The sequence below is a fragment of the Podarcis tiliguerta genome (assembly GCF_965153285.1).
Source record: "Podarcis tiliguerta genome assembly, chromosome: 8".
In the NCBI taxonomy this organism is placed as follows: Eukaryota; Metazoa; Chordata; class Lepidosauria; order Squamata; family Lacertidae; genus Podarcis; species Podarcis tiliguerta.
The window spans coordinates 81,545,293-81,563,629 of NC_139541.1; the positions used below are offsets into that span (position 1 = coordinate 81,545,293).

At 48.1% G+C, this 18,337-nt stretch overlaps 1 protein-coding gene across 5 annotated transcripts in view; it reads right to left on the reverse strand.

Annotated features, from left to right (window-relative positions):
• RYR1 (ryanodine receptor 1) overlaps positions 1-17,836 on the reverse strand; it is a 225,696-nt gene extending 207,860 nt beyond the window's left edge. For all 5 annotated transcript variants that reach the window (XM_083454661.1, XM_083454659.1, XM_083454660.1 and 2 more), the window contains exon 1: positions 17,627-17,836. In XM_083454661.1, the coding sequence (XP_083310787.1) occupies positions 17,627-17,677 (51 nt within the window). In that variant the 5' untranslated portion in view covers positions 17,678-17,836. The remainder of the gene's footprint in view (positions 1-17,626) is intronic.
• Between the last annotated feature and the right edge of the window lie 501 nt (positions 17,837-18,337).

Sequence of the window (18,337 nt, forward strand, 5' to 3'; positions counted from 1 at the left end):
AAGGGGACGACAGAGGACGAGATGGTTGGACAGTGTTCTTGAAGCTACCAGCATGAGTTTGACCAAACTGCGGGAGGCAGTGGAAGACAGGAGTGCCTGGCGTGCTCTGGTCCAGGGGGTCACGAAGAGTCGGACACAACTAAACAACAACAACCACTGTACATGTAACAACAACAGCAGCAACCAAGGCCACCCTCAATCTCTCTCTCTCTCTCTCTCTCTCTCCAACTCCACTCTTGCTCTTTCCATCCCACCTAACTGGGCTCCCAAGCCAAGCCATGTCGCACCACCGGCTCTGCTTGAATTCCTCCCCAGAGATCGCGTTTCACGGCCGTCCTATTTCTGCCCAAGGAATGTGCAGCATCAGCCCGGGGCTATGCTGTTTGCAAAGAGATCAGCCTCTCTGCTGCCCCAGTCCCACTAACCCACAACCACACAGGCAAGCAATTGACGCATTCCCAAAAACCAGCCCTGACCCGGGGAGGAAGGGGGCTGCCAAAGAGGAGGAAATAAAAGTGGGCTAAGTCCCATTTCGAATCCGCGCTATTCATATCCAGTGCATATTTAACACACATCTCCCCCACATAAGAATCATGGGAACTGTAGAAGGAAAGGATTTGTTGAACCAGCTAATTTGAACTAGAATACAAAACAGGGAGGTGTGAGGAAGTCGAGGAAACAAGCATATGAAAGATAATGTGATGAAATTTGGATGTGTTTTTAAATGTTTTAGTTTTTTTTCTTGTTTTGTGGTATTGTTTTTTCTTTTTCTTTTTGATGTATTGTTTGTTAAATTTTTATTGTTTCTTTTTCTCTTTTTTCTTCTACTTTTTGTAACTATTAAACATTTAATAAATATCATTTTAAAAAAAAAGAATCATGGGAACTGTAGTTTTCCCCCCTCACGGAGCTGCCATTTGCAGCAACCTTCACGAACTACAGTTCCCAAGGTTCTTTGGAGGAAGTTGTGTGCCTTTAAACTGGCCTTGAATAGGCTTTAAACGTATATGTAATTGTGGCTCTGCACAGAAGCACATTGCAATTCCTCTTTTTATTAGTTGTTTTTTCCTGGCACTCTAAAGAACTTTTCTTTGGCCAGGAGAACTTGGGATGATTAACGGCAGGCCAGATGATCTCGCTCAAGAGACCGGTTTGGCCAATGCTATGCCAGGCGTGAGAATTACCATATTTTTTGCTCTATAAGACTCACTTTTCCCCTCCTAAAAAGTAAAGGGAACTGTGTGTGCATCTTATGGAGCGAATGCAGGCTGCACAGCTATCCCAGAAGCCAGAACAGTGAGAGGGATCACTGCTTTCACTGCGCAGAGATCCCTCTTGCTGTTCTGGCTTCTGAGATTCAGAATATATTTTTTTCTTGTTTTCCTCCTCCAAAAACTAGGTGCATCTTGTGGTCTGGTGCGTCTTATAGAGCGAAAAATACCGTATGTTCTTGACTCGCATCCGGCAGCCCCATGAAAAAGGCGATCTGCGCCAGGAGGGCACATGGCGAAAGCAAGAACCTCGCTTTCCCAAGACAGATGCAAACAGAATGTCAAGGACTTCAGAAAGCTCTCTGCCCCTGAACACAGAATCAGAACACAGATCCTGGGCTCAGAAACACCGCCACCCTCCGCCTTTTCATTTCTTTTGCAAGGGAGAGATGGTTTTGACACACCTCTCTGCACTGGACTCTTGGCAACGATTCAGAGACAAAGGTAGCTTACCCAAGCTGCGGTTTAGGAAAAGCATGATTGAGGAACCTAGAAGATCAGGAATTAGCAGCATGGCCAACCGAGTAGGAAAAGACAATTTAGCACAGAGACGAATCTGTAAGACAGAGATGGGGGGACCCATTTCAACCCTCCAGAGCAGGCAGCCCCAAACTCGGCCCTCCAGATAGTTTTGGGACTACAACTCGCATCATCCTTAGCTAACAGGACCAGTGGTCAGGGATGATGGGAATTGTAGTCCCAAAACATCTGGAGGGCCGATTTTGGGGCTGCCTGCTTTAGAGATGGTTGGGACTACAACATCCATCAGTCTCAGCTCGCATGGCCGTCGGTGGGGATGATGGGAACTGAAGTCCAACGACATCTGGAGATTTGCACCCCATATCCATCAGAGTGCAGTCAAAATGGGGTTGATTCTGCACCGTGGGTCAGTTTATCACCCATTTGCATGAAGAGGAAACCCCATCCATACAACCTTCATGACATCACAGAGACGGATAAGTGTGCAAACGTGTCGCGTCAGCACAGCTGGCTGGTACCCCCTAAGCTACAGTTCTCACATGTGAACCCCTTGGTTTCTCAACCCTGGAGTCGCAGTTGAACGTGTGAACCAAATTCACTGAAAAAAGCAACTGGAATCTTTTTTAAAAAACAAAGCAGAAGAACCCAATGACAGTACATTTCGCCCGGAACATGTGTGTGTGTGTGTGAAGCAGCATGGATAGAACAGTTTGGCACGCAAGTCAGACGTCCCCAATCTGGTGCCCTCTAGATGCTGCCAGGTCAGGAATGAGGGCTGGCATAAGTTGTCTTCTCGAGTTCTTCCCCTCCTCTGGTTCTTTGCCCCCGCTTAAACCCGGCTCTGTCTCCCCATCTGCTGACGCACAGGCGTGCCAGGAGCCAAAAGAACGGGAGATTGTGTATGGTGCGAAACCCTTCAAACCTTGTCAAAAGCCGTTTCTGAAGGAGAGAGGGAGATTTGGAAGAGGGCTGGCGAGGACCAAAGCCCCAGTTTCACATACATGAAGAAAATCCCCCCCCCCCTTTGGATTATTGAGCTTTAAGGGGGTTGAGGGGAAGCTAACACCCACGGCCTCCTCGATCTCTCTCTCCCTGTACAACTTTGCTTGCTAAGGGCACACAGATGGTTTAAAATAGGAAACTGCTCTCCAGGAGGAATAGCCTGCTATTCACGGTTCTAAAAAAGCAATTAGGTAGGCAACGGCTTTTCTTGTTCCAGCGCTCCCCACCCTAGGGGAAGCACCCTCAAAGAACGGGTTTCCAGGACAAAAAGCAGCAGAAGGCTTGGAAGAAGGGGAAAGACCTCCTCTGAAAGTGACCTTGAGGAACAGCAGAAAGGCAATCTCAAGAAAGAAAGAACATTTGTGGAGGGGGCCCAATTTCCCAGCTGGGCTTTTGTGCTGGAAACAGAGGGACTTTCCTCCCCATTTCCTTGTCGCCCTACCGTCCTGGGTCAACCCCACCCCATGTCACCCTCCTCCTCCGACCGCCAGTCCCACAGGCTTAAGGCAGGGCGGGGGACGAGTATTTTTGGAGGCTGCACCTGTTCAAAGCATTCCTGCAAACTCTGGGTAAGCACATAGCTTGGAGGCAGGGAAACTTGCTGACACACAGACACACAGGCCTGGAGGACGCTTCGGGAATGCCTTTTAGGCGAAACACACACACACACACACACACAGAGGCTGCCCCGGAGGACCCAGTGGGAAAGAAGCTTTGTCCACAAACTTTTCTTGTTTGTTGTTGTTTTTGGCCACCTCATGAGAAGACTCCCTGGAAAAGACCCTGATGTTGGGGAAGATGGAGGGCACAAGGAGCACCATAATTCAAAAGCATCAATTCTTTGGTGATCAGCCTTCTTTATGGTCCAGCTCTCACTTCCATACATCACTACTGGGAAAACCATGGCTTTAACTATACGGACCTTTGTTGGCAAGGTGATGTCTCTGCCCCTTCATGGATCACTGCCCTGTCGTGGCGAAGGGGCTTGAATAACTTAGAGAAGCTATGAGCTATGCCGTGCAGGGCCACCCAAGATGGACAGGTCATAGTGGAGAGTTTTGACCAAACGTGATCCACCTGGAGCAGTAACCGGCAAGCCACGCCAGTATCCCTGCCAAGAAAACTCCATGGACAAAGACAACAGGTGGCACCATTACCACCATACAAATATAGGGCAAAGAAGAAGAAAGAGTGAGTTCCCAGGTGTAGGTTTGGGTGGGCCCTGGGCTGGAAAAGGTGAAAGACAAATTGGTGTAGACCAGAGATGGAGAGCCTCTGGTCCTCCAAACATCCTTGGACTCCAGGTCCCATCAGCCCCAGCCAACATGGCCTGTGGACAGGGATGATGGGAGTTGGAGTCCAGCAGCGTCCAAAGAGCCACATGTTCCCCATCCCTGGTGTAGACAGTAGGTGGAACAGTGACCTGGTTTGGGGTAAGGCAGTGTCCTCTGTTTCTGAGTCCACATGGGGCAGCCATTGGCTCCCAGTACGTTTCCGAGCACAATTCAAAGTGTTGGTGTTAACCTTTAAAGCCCTAAACGACCTCAAAGGAGCAGTATACCTGAAGGAGCATCTCCACCCCCATTGTTCATCCCAGACACTGAGGTCCAGCTCTGAGGGTCTTCTGGCGGTTCCCTCCCTGCGATGTTGCAGGGAACCAGACAGAGGGCCTTCTTGGTGGTGGCACCTGCCCTGTGGAATGCCCTCCATGAGACATAGCAGAGGGAGAAGTCATCCGCTCTGAGTTTTGGCTCCCAGCTCGCTTCTGCAATTTCAAGCTGACATTCCAGATTGAAAGGGACTAGAAACTTGTTTAAAATAAATAAGGAACAGGGGGAAATTTATAATTCTTCTTAAAAACCCTTGCAAACAGTTAAAACCGTTAGTAGGGTTGGAATAACACTTGCAGCTTAATGGTGAATTTTGGACTATTATAAAAGATGCAGCAGGAAATGATTTAACAATAGGACCCACAAAGGGGAAGTCCGGAAAATTCTTTGGAATCTTGTTTCTATGTTGTATGTTGGATATTTGACTGTAAAATTTTGATCTGAAAAACCAAACAAGTAAATTCATAACAACAGAAACTTGTTTAAAATATATGAATAAATCCCATTCAAACCCCCACCCCCATTGTATGAATGCAGCTGAGCTCATCTAAATTCTACGAATACTTTCCACCAGTGAGTATGTGGGACAGGCCCAAGTATCTGTGGAAACATGTGCACCAATATTTATTAATTAATTAATTGTAATATTTATATGCCACCTGTCTGATTGGATTGCCCCACCCACTCTGGGATAATAATAATAATAATAATAATAATAATAATAATAATAATAATGGGGCGCGGGTGGCGCTGTGGGTTAAACCACAGAGCCTAGGGCTTGCCGATCAGAAGGTCGGCGGTTTGAATCCCTCCACTTGCAAATTCTGTGGCTGTATGGATTGGGACCAGAGGGGGTCGGCAAATGGTCCGTGGCAGCAGGGATGAGGTGGAGCTACTGAAATCGTCTTACTCAGGCTCCTCCCCAAACATGGGAGCCTGGGTCTTCATTAGGTCCAGCTCCGAGGGCCTTCTGGCGGTTCCCTCATTGCGAGAAGCAAAGCTACAGGGAACCAGGCAGAGGGCCTTCTCGGTGGTGGCACCCGCCCTGTGGAACGCCCTCCCATCAGATGTCAAAGCGATAAATAACTACCTGACATTTAGAAGACATCTGAAGGCAGCCCTGTTCAGGGAAGTTTTTAATCTGTGATATTTTACTGTATTTTTTGTTTCTATGGAAGCTGCCCAGAGTGGCTGGGGAAACCCAGCCAGATGGGCGGGGTACAAATAATAAATTATTATTATTATTATTATTATTATTATTATTATTATTATTAAAGGTTTGCACGTGAAATTAGCCGCTGGCAATATTCAATGGGGATCTCCAGATTTAATCTTCCCACTATCGTTTTAAGAAGAAAACAACGTTCGGGATTCACCCCAAAATCAAAACACAGGGTGTGATTTTTATTTTTTGTCAGTATTGTTTTGCCATGGGTGCAGGTCGTGAGGCTCTTGCTTTTTTCTCAGGGAAAGAAGATATTTCCTTTCTCCCAAGACACAACCATCAATATGTTTTCCCTGGGAAAATCCAATTTCACGTAGTGCATCAGTTTCTCCTGGCGCTCTCTCTCTGCCTCATCCTCCACTCAATTACGTGAATGACTCATTTCCTGAGGATGCCTTATTTTTTAAATGGGGTTAATGCCACCCTGAGCCTTTCCGAAGCCGCCTGATGGCAGGTAAAAATTCAACAGGCGAGGTTTCTTCCAGCAGGACAGCTCTATCCTTTTTCACTTGTCTCATGCCTTGTTAAAGGTATGGTGCTTTTATTTTTTATTTTTTAAAAGCCCTGTCTCAGATAGCTCTATGCCTCATGTGTAAAATGGAAATAATAGTGAGGTAAAAAAACACACGCCAAATGCTGACATCGTATTTTGAGTAGCCACCTTCTTGAAAGAAGCTCTATCTCCTGAGCCCTCTTAAACAAAAAGGCAAAGCTTTTCCCATCATTTTATCTCCACTATCATGAAGCAGGCAACAATGCCTGACATTACCTCAAAAATAAATGCCCAGCTAAAGTGAAGACACAGAATTGCACGTGTTAATTCATAGGCAGAGATGCAGTGTTGGAAATAATAACTATGGCTTAAACAGAAATACAATATTTCCATAAGTGAGGTCTAGGAAATGAGGCCTGATAAACTATGGCTTCATTGGTCTTTGAGCCAGAGGTCATAACATCCAGAAAAGGCTTGAATCTTGCTCCCCCCTGCTTCAGATAATAATAATAATAATAATAATAATAATAATAATAATAATAATAATAATTTATTTGTACCCTGCCCATCTGGCTGGGTTTCCCCAGCCACTCTGGGCGGCTTCCAACAAAGATTAAAAATACATCAAAATGTCACACATTAAAAACTTCCCTGAACAGAGAGTTCCATTCAGAGAGTTCACAACACTTTTTTTCCTTTTACTCAAAAGAGTAAAAGAAACAACCTACATTCAGTAGTACGATAGCCGTAATACATAATAAAATACTATGCATCATAGCTCACATTTGCATTAGCTGTAGCCTGGCCGTTTGAAATCAATGGCTATGGCTAACTGGAGTCCATTAATTTCAACAGGCCTACGCTTGAGTAGAACTATAACCTTATAATATCCACTGCAACACCTAACCAGCTCAATCGCTTCATTCGGCCAAGGTTCCTGAAGCAATTTACGGGGACGATAATGTACAAAGTGTCGTGGCTGATAACAAAAATCCCTTCAGACGGACAAAAGATACGTGCCAAATGTGATCCGCCACACACACAAAATCGCCCGCCGAGCCAAAATAACGCCTCACCAGCAAAAGAATGAATAACCGCCAAAAGCCAGTCAGCTAAGTGCTGTTTGCAGATTCACCTGGCGCTGGCAGAGTGGCAGAGTTGGCACCTGTCAGTTCATTTAAATGGTTCTTTGCCAACCTGAACCAGATGTTTTCGACTGCAGCTCTTATCGCCCTTAGTCATATGCTATGGTGGGCGTCCGAGAAGGTGCAAGGGGATGCAGCAGCCTCCCCGCAGTTGATGAAAACATAATTCCCAAATTTCCAGCTTCCGTTAAAAAAAAAAGTTTCTAGCATTTGTAGAACACTGAGGTCCAGTGCTGAGGGCCTTCTGGCGGTTCCCTCACTGCGAGAAGCCAAGTTACAGGGAACCAGGCAGAGGGCCTTCTCAGTAGTGGCACCCGCCCTGTGGAACGCCCTCCCACCAGATGTCAAAGAGAAGAACAACTACCAGATTTTTAGAAGACATCTGAAGGCAGCCCTGTTTAGGGAAGCTTTTAATGTTTAACAGACCACTCTATTTTAATACTTCGTTGGAAGCCACCCAGAGTGGCTGGGGAAACCCAGCCCGATGGGCGGGCTATAAATAATAAATTATTATTATTATTATTATTATTATTAAACCTGAGATGTGAGGCAAAATGCACAGAGGCTATTTTTCTTTTCTTTGTTTGAAGTTAGCCTGCTGCTCCCTTCTCTTCTCTTATGGTGTGTTTTACTCACCCTCCCACCCAAATCCCCCATATATACCATAATAAATCTCTTGCTCTTGTTGGGAATATCAAGTAGGGAAAACACTGTTGTGCCACTGTGAGAACGAGATGCTGGACTGCATTTGCCAATACAGTGGTACCTCAGGTTACATACGCTTCAGGTTACATACGCTTCAGGTTACAGACTCCGCTAACCCAGAAATAGTGCTTCAGGTTAAGAACTTTGCTTCAGGATAAGAACAGAAATCGGGCTCCGGCGGCGCGGCAGCAGCAGGAGGCCCCATTAGCTAAAGTGGTGCTTTAGGTTAAGAACAGTTTCAGGTTAAGAACAGACCTCCGGAACGAATTAAGTACTTAACCCAAGGTACCATGCTCTGGTTATCTCCCGCTTGGACTACTGCAATGCGCTCTATGTGGAGCTACCTTTGAAGATGACCCGAAAACTACAACTAATCCAGAATGCGGCAGCTAGACTGGTGACTGGGAGCGGCCGCTGAGACCATATAACACCGGTCTTGAAAGACCTACATTGGCTCCCAGTACGTTTCCGAGCACAATTCAAAGTGTTGGTGCTGACCTTGAAAGCCCTAAACGGCCTCGGTCCAGTATATCTGAAGGAGCATCTCCTCCCCCATCGTTCTGCCCGGACACTGAGGTCCAGCTCCGAGGGCCTTCTGGCGGTTCCCTCACTGCGAGAGGCCAAGTTACAGGGAACCAGGCAGAGGGCCTTCTCGGTAGTGACGCCCGCCCTGTGAAACGCCCTACCCCATGGGCGGGGTACAAATAATAAATTATTATTATTATTATTATTATTATTATTATTATTATTATTACACCTGGGAACTCACTCCTTCTTCTTCTTCGCCCTATATTTGTATGGTGGTAATTGTGCCACCTGTTGTCTTTGTCCATGGAGTTTTCTTGGCAGGGATACTGGCGTGGCTTGCCGGTTCCTGCTCCAGCTGGATCACGTTTGGTCAAAACTCTCCACTATGACCTGTCCATCTTGGGTGGCCCTGCACGGCATAGCTCATAGCTTCTCTGAGTTATTCAAGCCCCTTCGCCACGGCAAGGCAGTGATCCATGAAGGGACAGAGACATCACCTTGCCAACAAAGGTCCGTATAGTTAAAGCCATGGTTTTCCCAGTAGTGATGTATGGATGTGGGAGCTGGACCATAAAGAAGGCTGATCATCGAAGAATTGATGCTTTTGAATTATGGTGCTGGAGGAGACTCTTGAGAGTCCCATGGACTGCAAGAAGATCAAACCTCTCCATTCTGAAGGAAATCAGCCCTGAGTGCTCACTGGAAGGACAGATCCTGAAGCTGAGGCTCCAATACTTTGGCCACCTCATGAGAAGAGAAGGCTCCCTAGAAAAGACCCTGATGTTGGGAAAGATGGTGGGCACAAGGAGAAGAGGACGACAGAGGACGAGATGGTTGGACAGTGTTCTCCAAGCTACCAGCATGAGTTTGACCAAACTGTGGGAGGCAGTGGAAGACAGGAGTGCCTGGAGTTTGAAAGTAACTGACCTAAGCAGGGCATGGGAGGACTGATGCATGTCCTTTAATTTTAGTGGGTCTACTCTGAGGAGGACTCACATTGGTGACAACCCTCACTAGCTGCAGCTTTCCAGGCAAGTGAGACTCCGAGTCCTACCTGGAGATGACACCAATCGAACCCGCGACCTTCACTGAGGTCCAACATTGAGCTACAGTTCTTCCATATCTATCCTAGCCCTCACCCCTCGTGTGTTTTGATCTGGGTTCTTTCTTTTAAAATCTTATCAATGATTTGAATTATTTTTGAAGGCTTGTAAGCGAGAATTTCATCGTTTAATCCTTCTCGTAAACCGCTCTGAAGTTGTGGCTGTTGTTGTTTTACAATCAAGAGGTGTGTGTATATATATATATATATATATATATATATATATATATATAGTTTCATAGAATCATGGAGTTGGAAGAGACCACAAGGGCCATCGAGTCCAACCCCCTGCCAAGCAGGAAACACCATCAGAGCACTCCTGACATATGGTTGTCAAGCCTCTGCTTAAAGACCTCCAAAGAAGGAGACTCCACCACACTCCTTGGCAGCAAATTCCACTGTCAAACAGCTCTTACTGTCAGGAAGTTCTTCCTAATGTTTAGGTGGAATCTTCTTTCTTGTAGTTTGGATCCATTGCTCCGTGTCCGCTTCTCTGGAGCAGCAGAAAACAACCTTTCTCCCTCCTCTATGTGACATCCTTTTATATATTTGAACATGGCTATCATATCCCCCCTTAACCTCCTCTTCTCCAGGCTAAACATGCCCAGCTCCCTTAGCCGTTCCTCATAAGGCATCGTTTCCAGGCCTTTGACCATTTTGGTTGCCCTCCTCTGGACACGTTCCAGTTTGTCAGTGTCCTTCTTGAACTGTGGTGCCCAGAACTGGACACAGTACTCCAGGTGAGGTCTGACCAGAGCAGAATACAGTGGCACTATTACTTCCCTTGATCTAGATGCTATACTCCTATTGATGCAGCCCAGAATTGCATTGGCTTTTTTAGCTGCCGCGTCACACTGTTGGCTCATGTCAAGTTTCATAAATAACTAAGCAATAAAACTGGTAGCACATTTACAAACTAAGCAGGGTCTGGTCTGTTTACAAATTTAGGGATTATAGACTACCCCGAGGACAAAAACCTCACAAGGCGATTTATAGAATAAAAGCATGATGTATAAACAACCACAATGGGTTAATAAAAGAAAACTCGTAATAAAACAGCCACAGAATCATAGAATCCTGGAGTTGGAAGGGAAGTTGAGGATCATCTAGTCCAACCCCCTGCAATGCAGGAATTTGCAGATGGAACAAGATGGGTAGTATATAAATAATAAATTATTATTATTATTATTATTATTATTAGCTGTCCCATATGGGGCTTGAACTTGCAACCTTGGCGTTATCAGCACCACGCTCTAACCAACCTAGATCTTCTAACGAAGGGCGGTATATGAATCTAATTTTAAAAATAAAAATAAAGTAAATAAATAAAGTTTCCCATCTGTCTTCAAAGGCAGCCCCACGGACCAGGCATCACAGCCGTCCAGCCTGGATGTCCCAATTGCATGGATAACGGAAGCAAGGACAGACCTCTCTAGGAAGGCTGGTAGACCAGCTGTGGCCATCGGCTTGCAAAAAAACAACACAAAATTCTATGGTTTCAGGTTGAGAAGGAAGGAGGGATCTCCATGCCAAAAAAAAAAGGGAGGCAACATGACAAAGAGAAAGGACTTTTTCCAGCCCTTTTTTTTTTGAATTTGCATTATTAAATCCTGCAAGTGCTGAGTCTGGATTTCCCGGGAGGAGAATCTGCAGTTTCTGTTTCTGGATGAAGAATCTGAACTGCCACCGTAGTAGGATAACAAATTGAGGATGAGTCAACAATGCGAAGCCTGCCAAGGACGGTGACTGTTTTCAGGCTGCATTAAGAAGAAGCTTCTCCCCAGGTTTGGGGACTAAATAGCCCTGGTCTAACCCGGCACTGTAAAAAAAAACCACCTAGAGTATGGCTTTTATAGTCCTTGTGGCATGCACAGAATTTTCTCTTAAAAAGAAAAAGCATGCATATTATTATAGACTGTCTAGGGCCACAGTTGCACCATACGTTTAAATCACAATGATACTACTTTAGAACTGTCATGGCGTCCCACAAGAGAATTCTGGGAACTATGAGCATTGTTAGAGGGCTTCTATATTCCACCCCACCCAGAACTACAGTTCCCAGATTCCTCTGTGAAGAGGGATTGATTGTTAAAGCACTTGTAGAACTGTGAGCTCTGTGAAGGGAAGAAGGGGGGCTTCCTAACAACTCTCAGCGCCCTTAACTAACCACAGTTCTCAGGAGTCCCTGGGGGAAGCCATGACTGCTTAAACTGGTGTCCTAACGCATAATGTCCACAAATGACAACATTCTGGAGGCCCCAAGTCGCAAGGTGGTTAGATTGGTTGTAACTAGGGCCAGGGCCTTTTCCGTGCTGGCCCCGACCTAGTGGAACGCTCTGTCACAAGAAACTAGGGCCCTGCGGAACTTGACATCTTCCCACAGGGCCTGCAAGACAGAGCTGTTCCGCCTGGCTTTTGGTTTGGACTCAGTCTGACCCTTATGTTTCCCTCCCCTTATGGTTTTGATCTATGGGCTACTTTTAAAACGAGGCTGCATTTTAAATGGCATTTTAATCTGTATTTTAATCCCCCCCCCATTATGATTTTACTGTAATTTTACTGGTGTTAGCCACCCTGAGCCCAGCTCTGGCCGGGAAGAGCGGGGTATAAATAATAATAATAATAATAATAATAATAATAATAATAATAATAAAAAAATGTGAATGTGGGCTAACAGCAGTGGTTCGAGAGAGAGGTTAGGAAATCCCAGCCTTGTAACAGGGACAGGGAATTGGACACACAAGGGTTCGATCCAGCCCCCTGTGCAGCTCATGAGTCTTCATCTAATTCCCACAGTATACATATTTTTTTTCCAGTCAAGTAAAGGACTCTTTGGCTCCCTTCTTCCTGGTGGAAACGACAGAGGTTTGGACCATTCTCTCACTGCCCACCATACGCCACGCATCCACACCATCGATCTAAAGCCCTGTGATACCATTTGAAGCAATCACAGCTTCTGCCAAATAATTCTGTAGTTTGTTAAGGGTGCTGAGAGTTGTTAGGAGACCCCCCCAACACACACCCTATTCTCCTTACAGAGGTACAGTTCCCAGAGCATAGCTGTCAACGTTTCCCCTTTTTTAAGGGGAATTCCCTTATTCCGAATAGGATTCCTCACAAGAAGAGGGGAAAATTGACAGCTATGTCCCAGAGTGGTTTAACAACTAATCCCTCTTCGCAGGGGAATCTGGGAGTTGTAGTTCTTGCAAGGGGAATAAAGGGGTCCACCATCAATTCTCAGCTCCCTTCACAAACTACAGATCCCAGAATTCTTAGGGGGAAACCATGACTGTTTAAAGTGGCAACCTAACACTTTAACTGTGTTGGGGAAATGTAGTCGTGGTTGCACCCAGGGGACAGGGCCTTGTGGTGTGCGGTTCTGGGATGCCCTCCTAGGGGACATAGCTGTCAACTTACAGATTTGAAAATAAGGGGCCAGCAGCCTCGAAAATAAGGGATCAGCTGCCAAAATAAGGGATTTTAGTCAACCAGCAGCCAAACGAAGCCTCAAGCGATGGTTCCCACAGTGCAGCAACCCAGCAAAGGGGATGCAGCAAGGAAAACCACCGTCACCTCTCCGCTGGGAAGCGCTGAGCAAAGGCGAGTCCCCAGGCAACGCGGCCGATTTGATCGGCACAAGGCATGCAAGCTCCACCCCCCAGTCGTTCTTAGACTCCTTATTGGGTGAGCAACGCAGCCAAGCAACACAGTTGGAGCCTCCCTCCTCCCTGGCTGGCAGGGAGGGAGGGAGAGGAGCTGCTTCTTTTGAAACCCGGCAAATTTAAGGGACATCATCAATAAGGGACAGCAGCGGGACACAGCGCTGGGGTAAGGGACTTTCCCGCCAAATAAGGGACGGTTGACAGCTATGCTAGGGGAAAGCCAGCCGATTCTTTGTTTGCTCGGCTGTGGAGATCTTTTGGTTCTGCAAAGGCTTCTTCGAATAATTCTTACTGACTCTCACATAGCTTATACTGTTCTAAAATAGTTTCTGCTGCTGTGCTCCTAGAAGATCATTTTAGGGATCTGCCGGGTCTTCTGCTGGTGGTACGGAGGGAGAATAACATATTTTTGTCTCAGTTCATGTGGGAACTGGACTGGAGGCAAAGGATGGAGAGACTCAAAGACTTTGGGCAGATCCACACCATACATTTAAAAAAAACCACCCAATTCACGTTTAAAGCACATGACTTCCCCCAAAGAATTCTGGGAACTGTAATAATAATAATAATTTTTTATTTATACCCCGCCCTTCCTGGTTCAAAAACCGGGCTCAGGGCGGCTAACAACAAATTTAAAACAATTGTAAAAGCAGCATAAAATACAGTATAACAACATGAATAACAATAAAATTCAAAGTTCAGAAATCAATTTAGGGGGAATCCATCTAATAAGCATTAGATAATCCCCAGGGCTAGCTGGCTGAATTAGTCCTACTTGGGCCAGCGAGGAGGCCAGGGGAGAATTAGCTGTGGGGTCTCAGAGGAGGAAATCTTCATTAAAAGGGGAGGGGGAGGGAAGGAAGGGGAATAAAAGATCAGGGTGAATTCAAATTAAAGGCCAGGCGGAATAGCTCTGTCTTACAGGCCCTGCGGAAGGAGGTTAAATCCTGCAGGGCCCTAGTCTCATGGGACAGAGCATTCCACCATGTTGGAGCCATCACTGAAAAGGCCCTGGCCCTGGTGGAGGATAGTGTGACTTCCTTAGGGCCCGGGACCTCTAAGCTATGATTATTCATGGACCTTAAGGTCCTCTGCGAGGCAGACCAGGAGAGGCGGTCCCATAAATATGAGGGCCCTAAGCCAATTCCTTCCAGCAGCACCTTAGAGACCAACTAAGTTTGTTATTGGTATGAGCTTTCGTGTGCACGCACACTTCTTCTGATAACTGTAGTTTGTTAAGGGTACAAACTGTAGTTTATTAATGGTTGGCCACTGGATTAGATGGGCCTGATCCAGAGACAAGGCTCTTCTTAGCACCTTAGATTAAAAACGCCTTTGACCTCCTCCTCCTTCCATGCTCCCTAGACAAATACCCAGATCCATGCCTGCCTCCTTAAGAACATAATAACAGCCTTACTGTCAATGGCCCATCCAGGCTAGTACACAGTGGCTGACCAGATGCCTGCGCAAGCAGGATCTGACCACAAGAGCCTGTGGTTTCCAGCTGCTGAAATTCAGAAGCATTGCCTGTTCCAGCGATGGTGGCAGAACATTGCTATCCTGGCTAGGAGCCACCCATAGCCGCCTCCCTCCACGAACTTGTCCAACCCTCTTTCAAGGTTCATCCAAGCTGGCTTCCATCACTGTCTCAAGTGGGAGTGAGTTCCAAGGTTTATGCTATCCTGTGTTCGAAATTAACCAGTCGCCAGGAGCATTTGGCACCTGGCTTTCGACCACTTGTGACCAAGTGAAGATGCCTGGGAGCCAGGATCATTGGATCTTGACTGCTTTCACACCCTAATACCCAATCCTGTAGAATTCTATCAGTTTTTAAATTATCTGCACCCTCGGAATGAATTTCTGGAACCAAAATGCATTTTTTCTGTGCAGACTGAGCAGTCACCATTCAGAAAAAGAGGTCGGAATTGGCCGATATATATGTGGAAGGTCGTTGGATAGAGTGACTTTTCTTCTTGTAAGTCCTCAAAACTCTTGAACCTAGCTCAAGGTAGTCCTCTCAACTAGCCAGATGTTATCTGAGTCAGTCCATCATTTGAAAAACGAGACTTTTGAGACCTCTTGCCCGCAAGATGGCAAATGGGCGTTCCATTTTGGCAACCCCAACCTTGGTTTTGAGAATCCGTGTGGCGCCAAGCTTAGATATCTGAGCTTCTGACGTTGCCTTCAAGCTCAGGTTTCTACTGCTACCTGTTGTGACCATCCAAGCAACAGCCATTCGCACCCCACAAATGAATCTCAGGATTCTCCCAAAGATTCCTTGGGACAGGGGTTGACTCCTCAGAGAACTACAGCTGGTAGCACTCTTAAACTACAATTCCCAGAATTCATTGGGGGTAGAGGAGAGGGAAGCAGTGTGGTTCCAACTACCAGGCCTGATTAAAGAGAAATGAGGTCTCCTGCCCCTCCGATGTGCTCAGTCTATGACCAAAGATCATCTTGCAGCCCAGACCCGGTTTAACCCTTTGAGGGAGCAACCCTCCCAAGCAAGCACCTTTCCCTGACCCCCCCAGAAGTCCAACCACTCCCGCCCTAAACCTGAGATGCCACCTTGTGATGAATGGCGCCCAGCTGTCAGCCCAGGATAAATAAAGGTTAGTAACCGGAGAGGCCAGGAAAGGATTGGCGTTAACCCCATGCCACCCAGAGCGTACGGACACAGGATCCCATTGGCAGCCACAGTTCTTTTGCACAACCTTGCATTCTCCCTCCTAAGCCATCACTTTCTGTGCATGTCATGGAGACCTCTCAGGGCCACACTAAGATATTAAGAAAATACAGAGAGTCTGGCTGTCAGATCAGGCCAGTAGCACATCTACTCCAGAATCCTGTTTGCACAGGGACCGACCAGATGCCTTTGGGAAGCCCACCTGAGCCCAAGAGCTTCCAGAAGCTGAGATTCAGAAGCACTTTTGCCCCTGGCCCTTGAGCAGAACCAGTAGCCATCAATGGACTTGTCCTCCATGCGTGGTGGCTCTGCCCCAAGGAAACCACAGCGAGCAGAACCACTTGGGCCTAAATTATTTAGGGACGGGGAACGGACAGCCTGAGCTTGAGCAAAACAGATCCACAGGTAGATCCTCCCGATCCAAAGGGAGAACGACTTTGGGGAGGAGGGAGGGGGGAGAAAGGAAAAGGAAGATTGGGCAGGGTCGCGGGCTTCCTGCCCCGCAGCTGAACACCCCACCGGCCAGATGTTGGGCCAACAGGGTTCTCTTGGTGAACTGTCTTGGGTTCATACATGGAAGTGGGCAGAGGAGGGGGAATTGAGGAACTGGGTCGGATCCAACCCAACTGTGGGTACCACCTGTTCCGAGGCAGATCGGTGGCTGACGTCCCACGGACAACAGGGCTGCCTCTAAATTTAGCCCCCGCTGAGGGAGAGAGGGGGGAGGGAGGGAGGGAGATCAAGGCCCCTAACTTGCTCAGTCAGGCCCTCCCCAAAGAGGCTGAGGGTCCCGGAGAGAGGATCCCCTCACCCAAATTGCTCAGGACGGTGCCTGAATATTGCTCGCCGATATTAATTTACCTCTGACGTTCAGAACGCCTGCCTGCCAATCACACCGGCGCCCTGCCAAGCTCCAAATTCATGTTCGACAAAAGGCCCCCATTTTTATTTTATTTTTAAAGGAAGGAAACCAAGACACCGAAGACTTTTCTGAAGCGTGCAGGATTCCCCAGCCCCCCCCCCACCAAAAAATAAGTATTATTCTCTCTTTTTTAAAGGTTAGTTGCCTGAACACACAAGCAACAGAGCAGGAAGGTGTCCCCAACCTGGTGCCCCCTCCAGATGTCGCGTGGTCCCAAAACACCTGGCGGGCACCAGGTTGGGAAAGGCTGGCACGGAAGATCAGCCCTGAGGAAGGTCATTGGAAAGAGCCAGAGCTCCGTGGGCACATCGAGGGGTCACCCCCAGATGCAACCGAGCCCCCCACCTCTCCCCAGCGAAGGGTCTCTCCCCCAGGCTGGCTCTGCCCTTCAAACTCCATCCCCATATTGAACACCAAACTTTGCACCCCCTCGATACAGGGCCCTCCTTGCCTGCACCCCACAACTCGTCCTTCAGCCCTCCACCCCAACCTGCCCCTGCCCCGCAGCGCAATCCTAACGCCTCCCCCAAGGATAGCAAGTCTCCTTGAATTCCGTGGGGCTGGATGCCAGGGAAGTGGGGTGATAGGGCGCGCCCCCCATCAGAACTTCCCACCTTAACTAGCATTGCGCTGCCTTTTCCCTGCACCCCTAATTTCACGCGCCCCACTTCGCCTGCTCCCTTCCTCTCCCCCTTTCCCTTTTTTCCTGTTTTTTTTCCTCCCCCCCCCCCAAATCTTCCTCCTCCTCCTCCTTCTTCTCCTCCATCACCCCCCCTCCAAAAATTAAAGACTCACGGTCCGGAGAAACTGGACGTCGTCCTCTCCTTCTCCGCCTCCTTCGGCCATGGCTGGGCTTGGGGGGGGGGCTGGGCTTGGGGGGCAGCTGGAAGGAGTGGGGCGCCCGCCCTGCTCAGCTGGCTCGTTCGCAGCTGCCGGGAGCCGCGGAGACACTAGCGGAGCGTCCCGGCTCCAGCAGCGCCAGCCAGCCAGCCGGCCGGCTCCCCGCCCCCCGGACCGCCCCTAGGAGGGGATGGAGAAGGGGCGGGGAGAAGGACAGGGGAAGGAGGGAGGGAGGGAGGGATGGGGCGAGGAAGCCGCAGTGGATCTCTCGCCACCAGATCTCTCCCCTCCTTCTTCGCCAGGGAGATTTCTGAGGTCGCCAGGGTTCGGTGGAGCCTCCACTGGCCGGGAGCAGTCTACCTGTCCGCGGAAAAGGCTCCCCCAACCAACCCACGAGAGGTGGCGGGGTCTCCTTCCTGGCTGGAGGGCCATCTGTCAAGGATGCTTCATTGGAGATTCCTGCATCGCAGGGGGGTTGGACTAGATGACCCCTAGGGACCCTACGATTCGAAGGAGAGGCGCAGCCTGGCACGGCTTCTACCTGTTGCCAACTTCCCCGGAACATCGGGTGTTAGGAGAGAGGGAGGCATCGGGCTCAGCAGACCTCAAGGGGGATTCATCCAGCGCATGGAACGCATCCTTCCACAAGGGCTTTAAAAGAGGAAT